This window comes from Camarhynchus parvulus, chromosome 11, assembly GCF_901933205.1.
Source record: "Camarhynchus parvulus chromosome 11, STF_HiC, whole genome shotgun sequence".
Classification (NCBI taxonomy): domain Eukaryota; kingdom Metazoa; phylum Chordata; class Aves; order Passeriformes; family Thraupidae; genus Camarhynchus; species Camarhynchus parvulus.
Genome location: NC_044581.1, coordinates 19,368,335 through 19,385,630, shown reverse-complemented (window position 1 = coordinate 19,385,630; position 17,296 = coordinate 19,368,335). Strand labels below are relative to the sequence as shown.

At 49.2% G+C, this 17,296-nt stretch overlaps 1 protein-coding gene across 1 annotated transcript in view; it reads right to left on the bottom strand.

Moving 5' to 3' along the window:
* WTIP (WT1 interacting protein) overlaps positions 1-17,296 on the bottom strand; it is an 83,084-nt gene that overhangs the window by 50,187 nt on the left and 15,601 nt on the right. The window contains exon 2 of the mRNA XM_030956374.1: positions 2,122-2,223. Within this exon, the coding sequence (XP_030812234.1) occupies positions 2,122-2,223 (102 nt within the window). The remainder of the gene's footprint in view (positions 1-2,121; positions 2,224-17,296) is intronic.

The window sequence follows — 17,296 nt, the reverse complement described above, 5'->3', positions numbered from 1 at the left end:
AGTCCTGTGAGAAGCCTCCATTTGGTTTTGTCCCTGAGCTCCTGCAAAGCCCTTTCAGCCCCATTCTCAAGGGTGCAGCTCCCATAGACAGGACCTGCACCCTTGCTCCCAGGGTCTGGCTCTACTGGCACTGTACAGAGCCACTCTGGGCTTTCCATGGGTTGCACAGCCCAAAACACAGTGAGAAACGAAAGAGTTAATGCAACACCCTGCTCCCAGCTGGCTCATGTTGATCCTAGCTCAGAGCTGAGAGGAAAAGCTCTGCTCTGGACCCACCCTTGAGCTGAGCTCTGCTCAGGGGTTTCAGCTGCCTGAGCCCCTCTCCAGCACCCAAACTCTCCCCTGCCCACAGGGCTGTACCAGAGGCTGCAAACATTCAATCCAAGCCCTTCCACTGGTGAACTGTCCTGGTGGAGCCTCCAGGCCAGAGCAGCACCGTGAGAGGCTGAGAAGACAACCTGGGGCATCTCCCTGTGCTGGGGTGACTCACGGGAAGCGCCTGAATCACCAAATTCCAGGGACCCAGGGAGGGGCAGACAATGCCTCAGGTGGACATGTCTCAAGCTGCCCCGTGGTAGGTGAACACTGGCCACACACACCTCTCCACAACAGTCAGAAAAGCTTGTTATGTACTTAAATAATTGAGTTATGTTTGTATTTTGCTGTTAAAATACACTTCTTGTCCCTTATACATTTTTGTCAGGAACAGTGACCTGCACACAGAACCCCATGGTAGCCAACACGCAGCCCGAGTACTTAAAAACAACATTTCTGCCCCAGAGAGGAAGCTGGAATTCACCCATGCAATTAGGTTAGGTTAATGCTGTGGATAGACATTATCTGATATCCTATTTTGTAATCCTCTGCTAAGCAGGATGCTGCTCACTTTGGGAGCCAGCAAAACAGCTAACTCACTGTCAGAGCTGAGCAAAGTCATGAGCAACCCCTGAGGGTCTGAGATGAGTTCAGCCCTGCAGCTGGTAATGGCCCAGAGTAATTTAGAAAAGTCACTAAATTCTACATTCAGGTTGAAGGTTTCTTTAAACCAATATTTATCAGTACAAATCTCAGGAGAAAAGAAAACACTTCTCCTGTCAGAAGTGAGCTTTACAATGTTCTTCTGATTATCAACTGATTAGGTTCTATGCCAATGATATTTTACTCTTTTTCTAATCCTTAATTAATCCTTTTTAGAAACAATCTGTGTGCAGCACATTCTGCTCAGAATAAATCTTTTGCTGTGTATCTGTATCATAACAAGATCTTCCAAATCCAGGCAAATATTTTCATATACAAGGAACCTCACTAGATGAGTGCATAAAACAAGAAAAATCACCTGAATCCTGAAAATTGAGCTCTCACACTTCCCTTGAGCTTGGTGGGAATTTGTGAGCTCTCAGCAGCTGCAGACAAGACACTGAGGAAGTCTCCAAGTTCATAATGACTGATTTAAGGCACACTTCTGAAAATGCTGCCCTGAATTTTCCATTTCCCCTGGCAAAGCCAGGATTTCCCCAAATCACACACAGAAACATCTCTTTCAGATTAAAAGGGAAACCTAAAAAGGTCCTGAGAACAGCAAGGAGGAAACAGTGATTTATCATCTAGTTTTCCCCCACAAAAATAAAATCTTGTAATAGCATAAGACACTTCAACACACAGTTTCTATTTGTTCTTGTCATATTCAACCGTAAGTGAACAAATTTTGAGCACAGTGCATACACAGAAATGACAAATACACATTCCTGACTAGACTTGCATTTGCAAATAGAAAGTGACAAAAATATGGCTTTGACCAAACAAATTTTACCTTTTTTTTTTCCTATAAAAATGATACATGCACATTACAGTTCCATAAACACAAGTGATTTAAAGCACATAGTGCTTCTAACAGCCAGGTTGAAGCCATTTTGTAAATGCAGCCCTTCAAACAACCAAACACTACTTTTCTGGGCTGCTGCTTAGGAAAACACCATTGAGCACTTACAGATGGCAAATAAAAACCAACTTTTGAAGCTGGAGCCTGGTGTGGGAGTTGTGCCTGGGGAAGCAGGCAGGATGAGGTCTCACTTTTGGCTCTACAGGAAGGCACAGAAGAAGGGCACAGCAGATGTGACTTACCACAGGAGCAGCAGGTGAAGCAGTTGGTATGATAGAGGTTGCCCATTGCTTGGCAAGCCTGGCTCGCTCCATACACACCTTTTCCACATTTTATACAAATACCTACAAAGCAGAAAGAGAATCAAAGTTAAAATCCTCCACAGCTCCTAAGAACAGCTCCAGGCTGTTGGTTCACAGCACTCAGGATACCCCCACCATTGATACCTTAAATCAATGAGCTCCTCACCCTGAATAGATTCAAGTACCCAAGAGAGCAGCAGGCGGCTGCAGTGAAACAAATGCATGGAAATCAACCCAACATTAAGGGGGGCCAAGCCTCTGCTGGTGTTTCAATGCAGGGAGACTGAGGCTGGCTGCAGACAGAAACCCAGAGGAGGCAGGTGCAGCCAGAAAGGACAGAGAAATCCACACACTCTCTGCAAACAACTCTGCCAGCCCAAGAAATAATTCAGTGAGACCTTCACAACAAAGTGCTCCACCACATGGCATTCAACAACCACTGATAAAACAACAATTCAGTCCAAGCCCAGAGGATTTCTCCTTGGCCCTCTCCACAAACACACCAAGCACTGCAGTGAAAGCCACTGGGAAAATGGATCTGTCAGTCACATCTAGGAATTGTTTCATTCCCTGTGAGCAGAGGATGTAACCTCATGTACACTCCCTGGCACCTTACACCCCCAGCAGCAAAGCCTCTGCCTTCCTTCTGGTCCCAGGGCAGAAATTCAGGCTGTGCTGCAGTGGGCTCAGAAATTCCCCCTGACTGCCCACCCTGCTCCTGGGCATGCCAGGGATGGCTCCCATGGAGTCCTCAGGAGACCAAACCAGGAGCCAACAAGGCAGAGGTCAACTCTCCACATGGCAAACTCACAGGGAAGGTCATTATTTCAGTCAGCTCTACAAGGCAGGGGGTTTGGTTTTGGGGAGAATTTAAAGCTATTTCCTCAAAGTTTGGGTTTTTTTTTTAGAGTCTTTTGCCTGTGCATTTATTTCTACCTATGCATAACCTCTCTAAATTCAAACCAAGGAAGGGAATTAATTCAAGGATCACTTTGGTTTTGTATCCCTATGAAGAAGAACTTAAACTCTGGGGAATCCATGTCGTCCTGTCACACAACTGGGACTACTGATTTTTAAGTTCCTCTGAGATATCCATAAGTGTCTATTCAGTCCTAGCAGGACAGTCCATCAGGACAAGGCTGCTGATATTTTTTAAAATACTACAGTAGAAAATAAAAATGAAGATTTTTTTTGCTTCAAACAACTCTAAAGAAACTGCTGTGTTCTTCTATTTCTACAAGTGTATACAAAGCTTGGCACTAATCATTGGCACCCACAAAACTGCTAATACACCTAAGAACCTAGAACTGCAGAACTACAAAACCAGGCTTTTCTCTTCCAGAATTCTCCCCTGCTGTGCACATTCTGTGTAAGTACATGAAAATAAAAATGCAAGTTCTATGGGGGAAGATCAGCATTTCGTGAACAGGCATCTTGTCCTGGGAGACATCCTTCCATGAACTTCTCCGGTGTGAGAACTTGCACAGGCTGCAGTCCTTCAGGAGCTGCTCCAGCCCGGTCCTTCCCATGGGCTGCAGTCCTTCAGGAGCTGCCCCAGCCCGGTCCTTCCCATGGGCTGCAGTCCTTCAGGAGCTGCTCCAGCCTGGTCCTTTCCATGGGTGCAGTCAGTGCTTCAGGAGCTGCTCCAGCCTGGTCCTGTCCTTTCCATGGGTGCAGTCAGTGCTTCACTTCCAGGGTGCAGCCGTCTCAGAGGCCGCCTGGTCCTTCCCATGGGTGCAGTCAGTGCTTCAGGAGCTGCTCCAGCCTGGTCCTTTCCATGGGTGCAGTCAGTGCTTCAGGAGCTGCTCCAGCCTGGTCCTTTCCATGGGTGCAGTCAGTGCTTCAGGAGCTGCTCCAGCCTGGTCCTTTCCATGGGTGCAGTCAGTGCTTCAGGAGCTGCTCCAGCCCAGCTCTCCTGTGGCCTCACAGCTCCTGCCAGCAAAGCTGTTCCAGCTTGGGCTCCTCTCTCCACAGGTCCTGCCAGGATCAGAGCTGCTCCCGTGTGGGGTTCTTATCCATACTGGCGTCTGCAGGGATGTCCTCCTCGGCCCAGGGCTGCACCCCTGCTGTTCCCAGGGCTGCAGGGGTGATTCTGGTCCATGCTGCAGGGCTGCAGGGGGTGTCTCTGGTTCCCAGGGCTGATGATCTGGTCCATGCTGGCTAGGGGGATCTCTGGTGCTGGGGCTAGGTTGTCAGAGGATGTCCTGGCCTGCTGGCCAGGCTAGGGGTGTCTCGTCATGCTGTCCCAGGGCTGCAGGGGGGATGATCTCTGGTCCATGCTGTTCCCCAGGGCTGCAGGGGGATGATCTCTGGTCCATGCTGTTCCCCAGGGCTGCAGGGGGATGATCTCTGGTCCATGCTGAGCCCAGGGCTGCAGGGGATGATCTCTGGTCCATGCTGAGCCCAGGGCTGCAGGGGGATGATCTCTGGTCCATGCTGAGCCCAGGGCTGCAGGGGGATGATCTCTGGTCCATGCTGTTCACCAGGGCTGCAGGGGGATGATCTCTGGTCCATGCTGAGCCCAGGGCTGCAGGGGGATGATCTCTGGTCCATGCTGAGCCCAGGGCTGCAGGGGATGATCTCTGGTCCATGCTGAGCCCAGGGCTGCAGGGGGATGATCTCTGGTCAGTTCCGGCCTCTCCTCCTGGCTGCACCCCCGGGCTCGGGGGTCTCAGCTCCAGCCCCTGGAGCAGCTCCTGCCCCTCCTGCCCTGCCCTGGGCTCTGCAGAGCTGCTCCTCTCACACATCCTCCCTGCTCTCAGCCAGCTGCAGTTCCAGGGGGATTTCCTCCCCCTTCCCAAGTGTCCCCAGAGGTGCTGCTGCTGTCACTGAGGGGCCCAGCCTTGGCCAAGGCCGGGTCTGTCCTGGAGCCGCTGGAATTGGCTCTGCTGGACACAGGGGAAGCTTCTGGCAGCTTCTCACAGAGCCCCCCAGCACCTCAACCTGGCCATGCCAGCCCAGTGCAACACACCCTTTCCAGAACTGATCTGCTTTGGTTCAGAGCAGCATCAACACAGCCATCAGTGTGAGCTGTGGAGTGGGATCAGATTAATTGGGATACTGGCAAGTTTAAAAAAAGCAGTTTTCCTGTACTACAAATTCCAATACTGAAATGGAAAGACCATTCATCAAATCACAGGGTTTATTGGTGTTTATACCTTTAACTCCCTCATTTCATGCCATGAAGGGAGATTAGCTTTTCATTTAGCTAGCTCAACATTCTGGCACAATGTTGCCATTTTAGACTATTTGTCAAATGAAATTATAAATTTCAAAATTCAATGCACCCATTAATATTTTTTTAAAATATTAAACCAGATCTCAGAATTTAGGGAAGCAAAAACTATAACTTTAAGATTAACAACTACCCAAGCTAAACTAAGTGAGACAAACCAGCTGCCATCCAGATCCATCAGTTTATTGCAAACTTGTTAAGAAAATGCCAGTCCTTGGGTGAGCTCAGCCCTGACACAAGAAATGGAAATTTCAGAACATTTGTTGCCTTATCCAAGGCTGCCAAGTCTACTCATTTATTTGTAACCAAATGTTATGGACAACATCCTCTATTTGCCATGAGTTAAAGGTTAACTGATCAGAGACGGGTACTGTGGACACTGTGCCCGGGCACTCCTTGCCCACCTTTTGATGCCAGCCCTGGCAGCTGTTGATGATCTGGCTGCCTGGCAGGTTATGCTGACTGAACTACGTTTTCCCATCTCAGATTAAAACTTTTCAAAGCAGAGCAGGAGCCCACAGTCTGTAACTCTGGCAATTCTGTCTCTGGGCTCTTGTGCACAAATCTACTACAGTCCAAACTGCTTTGATAAATGCAGGTTATTACCTCATTTCTCTGACGTTGCTGCACTGAACCATCAGAAGCAAAAGAAGGATTTATTGTGGATGCTAAACTCTCACTGGCCTCTCCAAGCAAGTGATTAGTTAGGAGCAGCTGTCAGTTTGTTAACTTGTTTTCTCCAAGAGAGTAGTCATTAACTCCAGGAAGGAATGACCACAGAGATGATTAGCATACTAAAAAAGTGTATGTAAAATTCCAAAAGGCTATTTTGGAAAATATATATGCAGCTGCAGTGTGAGTTTAGTGTGAGCTCATAGCTGCCAAGGAGAAGCCCTGATTACATGGCTGCTCAGGTCTGCTTTTCCACCAGTCCCAGCCCAGACTGCACACTGAGGGCTTGTGAAGCCCTGACATAACAGCTACATCACTTTTCCCCCTCCCCAGATTTAATTCCAAGGCTTGTTAAACCACCTATGAAGAATGTTCTGTTGCAGAGCAACCATGTCTGGTTTCTGACACTTCCCTTGACATGACTTCAGAGCAACTTCTGCCTTTATACAATTCCTTGCCCCTCCTGACAGCGATTCTGAGCAGTCAGCTGTACCCAGATCTTTAACACAGCAGCTGCTTTGTTTCTGCCCAGGTCATCAGCTCTCCTACAGATCTGGGGTCTCTACCCAGAAACATACAGTACAAGATGCTGCATTTACTCAAAGTTGCTGTGAAGGTTGGCTGAGGCAGGAGCACAGTGTCTCTGCAGTCCTGGCTGGGGTGGAGAGAGGTTCACACCCTCACAGAGCACTGAACCAAACAGAGCACAGACTGAACAAACACTCTGTGGGGCACAGCAAAGGACCACCAACAAAATGGTACTGGGAAGAGAAGGAGCTCCCAGAGCCTCCCTGCTGCACTCCAGCACACGGCCAGGGCTCCCCACATCCTCAGCCATGCACTTGGCTGAGCTGGAGCACATCAGTGAGAACATCATCTCTGGACACAGAGCAGGCAAGCCTCCAGCCCTGCACAGCCCCAGAGGCAGCTCCTGGGGAGCTCCCACAGCACAGCAGATCACACTGGGACCTTCTGGTGTGCTCAGTGACCTTGCTCCAGACCTGAGACCAAATGCCATGCATTATAATTACAAAGGTATCTGCAACAACCTATTTTTCAGCCTGCTGGTACTTGTAAGAGTTCCCTGCAGTAGCCTGTGCATTACAAGAAGCTCAGTTTGGGACCTGTACATCAGATCCTGTAATGCTCTTTTGGCCATGCCAGCACAAGCTGCTACTTCATACAGACTTCACCAGGCAGCCAGAATTAGGAAAAAAACCTGATAAATCCTATGCATATCATGGCAGATATTTAACCACCTTTGACCCCAGACACAGGTGGAATTCAGCCTGTGCCTGAAGCCCTCCTTTTATAACCTGAAAGGTTTAGCACAAATGCAAGCGAAATGGCACCATGTGGCCTCTGAGCTGCAGCAGGCAGCAGCTGTGGGAGCTGGGAGAATCCACAGACTGAGCCCCACAGCCCAGGGATGAGCTGCAGCCTCACTGCTCTGCAGCCCCACCATATCTCAGGATAACTGCTACATGCTGCCTACAGTAGGAAACAACCAAGCCCTGTCATCAAGAGTTATGGTAAAGCTAAAATTAACAACTAACACATGGCACAGATGACTGCCTCCCTGCCTCTGCAGTTCTGGGAAAAGGGCGGATGAGCATCACGCTGGGCTGCTGCAAAATCCCCTTTTCTTCTCTCAGACAGGAAAACCACCTCTACACAAGCCCCACACAAGATTCTGCACACCTGCAGCCCAGCCATGGCACAGGGGCAGGGAGATGGACACCCACTGCCATGGAACAGGGAGAACAAACAAGGAGAGAAGCCTCAGCTGCAAACCAGAAGCCAAACTGCAGCAAGAGCTGCAAGAGCAGAGGGCTGTGAGGGGCTGTGTCAGACACCTGCAGGTGCCAGGGGAGATGCTCCCACACTGACTGCAGCTGTGATCCCACACAGGTGCTGCTCTCCTGTGAGATGTGCTCTGCTGATGAGCCAGGTGAGCAGGGCAGCCCCAGAGCCGCCCCCAGCCCAGGCAGTTGTGCCCCTGCTGCTGCAGCACCTGCTGAGCTCCCGGGCAGCTTGGATCCAAGAGGTGACTTCAGGGGAGAAAAATGCTCCTTTCCTTCCAAGAACCACGGGAGGAGGGATCTTCCAACACACACGTCACCCCCGGCAGGCACAGGGAGGAGACACGAGGCACCTGCAGGGGCAGAGCCGGGGAGGAGCCCGGGAACCCGCCCAGCCTCCCACCGTGGGCAGCTCAGTGCAGGGCTTTCATCTGCGACCTGCCAGAAACCTACACGTGGATTACAGTCCTTACAAGGATTCAGTATCTAACGTGAGATCTGGTACACACAAGTTATAAATAAATACCTGGACACGCTCAGCAGCAGCACCCTGTGCTGGGAATGATGGAGGGACTGCCTGGCCGAGCTACCAGCACTGCCTCTGCCCCAGGAAGAGCAGGACACACCACAGCTTGAATTGAGGTTGAAAATGACAGGCTAAGAAAAGTGAGAAATGCTCAAGTAAATGTTTTAGGCTCTCCTGCCAAGCCCCAGCCCATGCACACCTGGCACCCCAAGAGCCATGAGGAGCTGACCCCACCCAGCAACACAGCCCCAGCTCCAGGCTGGAGTCCCCCTGTGCTCCCTGCAGTGACTGTGCTGGGGTGCACCACACTGGGGGAACAAGGGCCACAACACCTAACACAAATCACAGCTTCAGCAAAGCAGGGCAAGAAGCAGCCTGTGGACTGTGAAACTTCTTATTGTCACTGTTAAACCTTGTTGAGACGGCTCCCAACCTTACTTTCGTCCTCAAGGAATAATAAATAAACTATTTAGGCCCTTGAGATATGCATCTGCTGACTTAAAAAGACCTCCATCACTTCAGTGCCTGCCTGCTACAGGAGGCTTTACTCAATTAATACACAGGAGGGATGCACGTGTAGAATTTTACTCAGAAAAATCAAAATTTGAAATAATTTATGTTTGGTTACAAGTGCAGCAAAGTTCTCATTCACTGGAAGTTTTGCAGAAGCAAAGTTCTAGGTTCTGGAAAACCTTTCATTACCTCCACTCTGCCTGTTGCTTAACAAGGCTTGTGCGGGACAAAGCAGCTGGGAGAGGTCATGGCCACAAAGGAAGGCCCTGGGAGCAGTTCCAGGAGTGGCAGTGCTGCTCAGAGCACAGGAGCCAAGCCCCACCTGCCTGAGGGATGAGTGAGGGACAAGCACTACCAGCAGGACTCAGGTCACTCTGAAAGCTGCCATAGGTGATGCCCGTCCTGCTCTGTCCTTAACCCTGTGGGAGTTCCATACACAGGGTGAGCTGATGGGCAAGTGTTTGGGAGCACAGAGGGCCACAGAAACAATTCACAAATGCCACCCTCCCTGTTTCAGCAGCTCTGAGGCCAGGGCATGTCTGTGCTGGTGGGTGAGGGCAGCTCCAGGCCAGCAGTGCAGAGAAGAGAGGCCATGGGAGCCGCGCTCAGCCCTGAGGAGCAGCTGCTGCAAACCAGAGGGGATTTGCTGCTGCTGAAGTCCAGCCACCCATCACACACAGGGAAAGCCCAAAGCCAGCACAGCAAATGCTTACTGCTTCCTACAGAATGTGAAACTCCTTCATACAGAATGTGGAATTACTGCTCTGAGGCATGAAATGACTGCCAGTGCCTGCAGGGCCCAGCCCTGGGCACAAGGCCGAGCAGGCCCATCCATACCCACACCCTCACAGTTACACTCTGCTTGCTTTAAAATACTCATTCCTTGCTCTGGCTGCATCCAGTGCCTGGCAGTTCCAGGGTAATTCATACTTATCTGGCATTTATAGAGAAATCTTTTACCACTTAGGCACTGAAGCAGAAGACAGAGGAGTTCCCTGGCTCCTCCATGGGCTGTGCAACTTTGGGTTGCTTTGTCTGGTATTCAGAGCTCAGCTGAGTGCTCAAGGCTCACATTGACAGTCACAGCACACGGGGACCTGCAAATAACCTCAGCACCAAAGAAAAATAAAGACAGAAAAAAAATCCTGTTTCTAAAGGTACCTTGTGATGACTGGGATAGTCAAAGCAAGGAGACATACAGCTGGGGAGGGCACCACTGGGACTGAATAACTTGGAGGGAAAGCCAGTAAATCAGACTTTCCTGTCCTACAGCCCCTCCACTGCTGAGCCCCTGAGTGTCCTGCAGTGGACATGAGCCCTCCTACAGCCAACAAGGCCCTCCAGCTCCAACCACACTTACTCTGCCTGGAGCACAGTGGGTGTAATCACATTTATAATGCAGCCAGCTGAGCAGTGTTGAATTTCCAGCAGTGTAGCACAAGCAGAGGAGGAGAGGCTATGGCCAAAAACTGGAGCTGGTCCAGCTGCTGGCAGAGGAGGACACAGCAGCACAGCCAGAGCCTCAGTGAGCCCAGCACAGCCACCCAGAGCCAGCAGAACTGAGCCAGGCTCCTGCAGCTCCTGCAGCACTCCAGACTCATCAAATACCACCAGCCAAAGCTCCACAGTGCTTCTGGGCAAATTCCTGTTAGGGAGCTGGTGAGAAGCAGCAGGGGCATCCAGCCCAGCTCTACACTCACACTGACAAGGGGCAGACCTTCACACTGCACATCCCATACTATGGGCAACAGAAAAAGTGGCACTTCACAGAGGGTGAGAGAAGAGATTTTCTAAAAAACTTGTAACTTGGTTTTTAATTATCATGGATACTGCAATTTATACCAGTTGCTGGTTAAACCAGCTGGGATCACCTGAGCTCTGGGGTGAGACGCTTGCCCATGCCATTACTTCAGACTTTGGCACAATGCAAGGTCAGACTGTAGACCTTTCATGTTTCATTTAAGCTTTTATTAAGTTTTATTTTCCAGTGACAGGTTTACAGACATTGAGACAGTTTTATTACAGCAAATAAACAATAAACTAAATATTTAGAGCTCATATGGCCATTGTCTTTCCTTCCTGTAATAGTACATTTATCTGCATAGTGCAGATTTTTTCTATGTAAGTGACAGTGTTCACAGTACAGAACCAGTCACAAAACCTACTGCACCAGCCCCCTTTTCCAGTTTTGATGTTCTTAGTCACCTTTAGTTTCTGTCTTGGCTCTTTTCTATATTAAATGTGTCACTGACACCTCTGTGTCTTCAGACAAAAACCCTTCTGAGATGACATGGAAAAGACAGAATCAATTTAAATACTTCAGCTTACAGAATCTGTGCGAGCAGGTAAGAACAGTGATACTGCAAGCAGGGAGGATGCAGCCCAAATACCCTGAACTCCAGAGGTGTCAGAGCTGCAGAGCTGAGCTCACAGAGCAGCCTGGAGACTGCTCACTACATTCCCTGACACTGCAGATGAGTCATCACTGTAATATATGGCACAAAAAGGTCATTTGTTACAGCTGCCTTCCTATTCCAAATGGGCTCATGATTAAACAGGGAGTCTAGTCTCAAAGTTTCCAGGTGCACTTTGCTATTTTCTTAGATAACTGTCTATTTCCAGCAGGAGCATGACAGCCTGGAAAAGGCAGGAATTACGTAACCACCATGCCACAACCTGAGCAGCTCCCAGCCCCCAGGGCCAGCACCCACCCCACACAGGTGCTGACGCCTCTCACAGGTCACCCCTGCCCCAGGGAGATCCTTCAGCGTGCCCAGAAGCATAAATGGGTTTGCTCAAACACAAACATGCTACAGGTAGGTATTATACCAAGGTAATAGTTAGAAAGGCTGAACTATTCACTTAAGAAAAGGTGGGAGTGACTTAAAAATCTGTCACCTCAGCCCTCTGAACCAGTTTTTTCTCAGACATTTCAAGTCCAGTGACTCAAGGATGCTTTGAGAACATCAGGAGGAGGAATGTACCTTCCTGTAAGGTAGAGGAACAACCATTTCAGAAAGAAATTTGCCACAGGTTTCTCCCTCTTTTAGTCCTGAAAGAGCTGGTGAGCCTCAGCTTCCCCAGCCTGGTGACAGTGAGCAGCTGTCCCCTCTGAGCTGTAGGGCTGGCCCAGGGAGGTGCTCAGTGAGGCAGCCACACTCTCCACTCACACAGGAAGATGCTCAGACTGTAAGAAAAGCCTGTCCTGATCCAGCAAGCTGAAAACCCTTGGGACAGCTGCTCAAACACAGCCTGAACGACATGTAAACAGGATATTCTAATTTTGCCTCCTCTACCTTTGGGAAACAGCAGCACTAAATGCTGTAGATGTGGGCTCATTTCCTGCCTGGGAATTCAGCTGGGGGGGAAAGTAAAAGTTAGAAAATCAACACTGCCCATGTGTTCAGCTGCTCTGCAAGGCTGACCCAAGGTGGGCAAGGGGCTGTCCAGGCTTTTGTCAGGCTCCTGTCTGCAATGACTCCTGCAAAGGGGCAACTCTGAGCTCCCCACAACCATGGGAGGCCTGAGCTCCATTCTCACCTTCAGGGACTGGCTCCCCCCAGCACCACCCAGAGCTGCAGGAGGGGACAGCTGTCCCTCTGACTGACACTGAACCTTCCACTGACACGGGCAGCAGCACAGGAGGCCACATTCCAGCACCTGACTAAATCCAGCACCTGACTAAATCCAGCTTTACAACCCTTAGCACCACAGAAAAAGATGCCACACAGTGTAAAGTACTGATAGTTAACTTCATCTTGGTGGGATCTCTGCTAGGTCAGGTATCTTCTGTCTGGCCTGCTTTGACTTTTTGCAGATCAGGTATTGTCAGTCCTGGATCAGGTAACAGTCTGCTCTCCAGCAGCTGGAATGAACTCCAGGGTATGTGCCTGTCTGGCTAATTTGACACAAATGTGAACACACGCTTGATCCACATCCAAATAGTATCAATGAATGATCCAGAAATGCACAAATATTACACCCAGGACCATCACTCTCCCCTACTTTGACCTAGACTGTTATCTTGATGTGAAACAGGAGCAAAGTGGGTATAAAAGGGCAGAAAAAAAAAAAAAAGAAACCCACAGTGCTAGTTTTCTCTGATGAAAAAGGTGTGAAATGGGTATGGTCACAACACCCAGCTAGGAAACACATGTTGCACCCTGTTTATGCCCCCAGTTATGAGCTCTCTCCCAGCCAGTGACAAACCAGCAGGCAGAGCTGGCAGACTGTGTCCAAAAACACACCTTTCTTTTGCCATCCACCTTTTCTGTTCTCACAGACAGACCAGTGACACAAGTGCCTGGCTGCTCTGCAAAACCTGGGCACCGAGGGACAAACATCCAAGACACTGACTGAGCCTGGAGAGCCCCTGGCAGCCCCCATCTGTAGCAGGGTTTTGGCATCACCTGCTCTTTTCACAGCCTGCTGCACCTGCAGCCAAAGCCCTGCAGAGAAGCCTGCAGCCACCCAGCTGAAGTGCTAAGCTGCTGCTGGTAGAGAACACTCCTGCAAAAGCATTTGGCACTGAGATGCAAACAGGGAAACCCCCCTGGCCTCAGTGGCTCCTGTCAAAGAACAATTTGCTTGAGGGGGAAAGGATTTCTCTTTGCTCATGATCCCTGTGCACTGAGCCTTGTCCTCACAAAGCAGCTGCCACCCAGCACTGCAGGACCCAGCCACACATCACAGGAGCCCCCAGAGCTGCCCTGGTGCCTCCTCCAGGCTCACCCTACCCACCAGCCCCATGCATGACAGACGGGCATCCTCTCTTTAGGAGGGTTTTTGGAAGATGGACTCTGTTTCCTGGAAGCTCAATGCCAGACTCCAGTCCAAGGGAGGAACAAGGCACAGAGATGCTCTTCCCTCCCACTCCTGGCACCCCAACACCCAAACATCTCTTATTTAGAAACTCATCAGCTCCACCACCCACAGCCATGAGACAGCAAAGGAGTTGTGGCTGAATTTCTAGCAACTCTTACAAAAATACAACTAAAGCACAGCTGAAGAGCAAATTCCCCTGGTATAATTATTCTTTAAAAATCTTTCTAGAAAATCAGCAAAAATCACCTCCTCAAGAACTGCATAACCAGGGAAAGAGTGAGCATATAGAAAAGGGTAATTTTTCACTTTGTTAGTTACAGTAAACATCTCCAAATAAATGTGATCTTATGAATTTCATCAGCCAAACCTCCCTCCTCCATTTTGAAAGGTTACATGAAGTGATGAAATGTTAGTTAATTTATGAGTTAAAGGACTGGCTAAAAAATAACAGAAACCTATAATCTTTTCATAATTATAAGTCAACACTTAACTGATATGAGAAGCTCTATTCATAGCCACTAAAAGGAGCATTCATTCCTCTTTGCATCATCCCTTTACCATTCTGTCTTGATGCAATTTTCAACAGCAGGTGAAACCACTAAAAATTGGAAACACAGTGAGAAATTTTCCTCTATCTGGTTTTAATTAAAACACTCAGCAAAACAGAGAAGTGATGGAGGGAGGCAACCCCTTCCACCTCAGCTGCTGCCTGTGACCCGTCCTTGGAGAGCCCCGTGCAATGGCAGGGCTAAAGCAGGGCTTCCCACTAGGATCATGCCAAGAGCAATAAAGGATCATTCACACCTGATTATGAAGTATGTGGTAGTTGTTTGGTGCCCTTTTAGGTTTCAGGGCATCCACCTGAGAGGTGGGCACTGCAGGGGCTGCCTTTGGGAAGCCTGGATGAGAGCTGAGCTCCCACAGGCTCCCAGCACACACAGGGACCTTCCACAGGGCACTGGCTGGGAGCTGGAGGGTCTGTCCCCCCCCAGGAGACCCCACCCAAAGCTGGCACACCCCACTCCCAGCCCCTGCTTCAGACACAGCTTCTGAGGGCAAACTGCCCAGACACTGAGGCTGCACCAAGCCCAGGGGCACCCATGACATGCAGGCAGCTCCAGGGTGCCCAGGATCCATGATGGTCCTGATCCATGATGGTCCTGATCCATGACCCATGACCCAGGGTGGTCAGCCTGAACTCCAGCTTCAGTTGCTGTGCTTTCCTTTGCCAAACACCAGCCTGGACTCCAGAGGGCCTTTCTGCAGAGCTGCTCCCAGCACTGGATGAGGCTGTGGCTCCCCACGTGCAGGACTTGGCTTTTCCCTGGGCTGAATTTCCTGAGGTTCCCATCCCCACATTTCTGCAGCCTGTCAGAGTCCTGCTGAACACCACCACATCCATCCAGGCCATCAGGCAGCCCTCCATGGGGGTACAATCACAGCCTGGCTAGAGGGGCCCTCTGTCCCATCATTAATGAAGATGTTCAACACTACTGACTCCAGAACAGGGACTGCTGAGGTGCACCACTGCCACGGATGTATGTTATGAAAAATCTTTTCATTAGGATCTTTTCTCCTGAGAAGCTGAGAGGCCACAGACATGAAATGTAAACAATGGCTATCTGCTGTTGTGGAATGCAACAAGTGCATCTGTGATTGGTCTCATGTGGTTGTTTTTAATTAATGGCCAATCACAGCCCAGCTGTCTCGGACTGTCTGGTCAGTCACAAGGTTTTATTATCATTCCATTCCTTTCCTTCCAAGCCTTCTGATGAAATCCTTTCTTCTATTCTTTTAGTAAGTTTTAATATATAATTTTCTTTTAATATAATATATAATAAAATAATAAATCAGCCTTCTGAAACACGGAGTCAAGATTCTCATCTCTTCCCTTGTCCCGGGACCCCTGTGAACACTGCAATACACCACCAGTGACTGGCTCCAACTCAGCCTCATCCTGCTGGTCACACCTGAGCTCAGCCACTTTTCAGTCCCTCCCACAGCCTGTACCTCACCAGTTTGTCCTGAGGGATGCTGTGGGTGACAGCATCAAAAGCTTTACTAAAGCTGAGATCAAGCACCACTGCTCTTCCCTATTTCCCCAAGATTTTCATCCCAGAAAGCCAACCCAGCACCCTGGCCATGTTCTCCCTGGTCTTCCTTTCTCTCAATACCTGCAGAAACACTTCCTGACTTCCCTGTCTTTCACCAGGGCCAGCTCCAGATGAGCCTTGTGTCTCTGGATATTCCCCAGATCAGCTGTTCCTGCTTCCACCCCTCACATATCACACAAATCCTTTCCATTTCTTTCTTCAGAGCCCCTTGCTCACCCATGCAGGCCTCTTGCCACTTCCTGCATGTCAGGACGGACCATTCCTGAACCTGGAGACCTGCAAGCCTTGAAAAATCAGCCAGTTTTCCTGACTCCCAACCTTGGGAGAAGTTTTCACTTCTGCCAACCTACTTTAGAACTCCTGTAAGCCAGTAAAAAGCAGAATTTATATATGAAATATTCAAATTCAGTTCAGTCCACAGAAATGCTCTCCCCTCTTGTAGGTACTGGAGAGTTCAGCTTCCAAGTAAATCTGGCCCTGTCTAAACTCACAGCAAAATGACATGGCTAAGTAAAGAGCTACCTGTGAATATTTACACATTAAATGCCTACTTAGAGATTTAACTCCCCACTGGATTCTCTTTGGACTTAAAAATAAGCATAAATGCATTTCTGAGTGTGACCTTTGATCAAAACATTCGAGATCCATGTGTAAATCACTCAGTTGGGATTTCCCCCTCTCATGTGTTAAATCACTGCAGCACAACCTAATGCAAACATTCCCTTAATTGCACAAAAGCCCTTTTGGAATCTCTCCTTTCACTGTATTCACCAATGGGTTCCTCAATGCTTCCTTGAAAAAAAACCAACAAAGCAACTAACACAATCCACAAATCTCATCTTTTGAAAACTAGCTAAAAGAGTTAGTTTAGTTGTTGGGGGCTTTAAAATTTATTTCTGCTTAAAAAAATACTAGAGCCTTTGTTTGCAGATGAATATAACCTCTTCTGTAATTATATCCATGAAAATAAGGGCAGCTTTTACCAAGTCAGTGATGAAACTCTCCACTGTGCTTTCTCTGTAAGGTTAAGAGTGAAGTACAGAGTTGGTACTGAGCTGGTGCCTGCACATCCCCTGCTTCTCCCACTGGTGCCTTTGAGAGATGAAGGATTTTATAATTCCTCCAGAGGAGCCAATTGTCCCTCTTAGAGAAGGAATCATTGTTGTTCCTCAGTTACAGCAGACTGTGCCTCGCTCTGGTACCAGCCACAAAGCGTCTCCCACCACTGCAAGAGAGACGTTTCTTCAAGCAAAGAAAAAAAAAGAAACCAATCCTGCAGAGATCACTCAAAATGGTTGTTCCCCATTGGTTTTCAGCTGGTGGAGCCACAGTTTTTATCCTGCGGTGGAGCTGTGACTCAGGCTGGCAGGAATGGCTGTGCAGGGAGGAACACACATCCCTTCCCTGGCCACCCCTGGCCCAGCAGCCA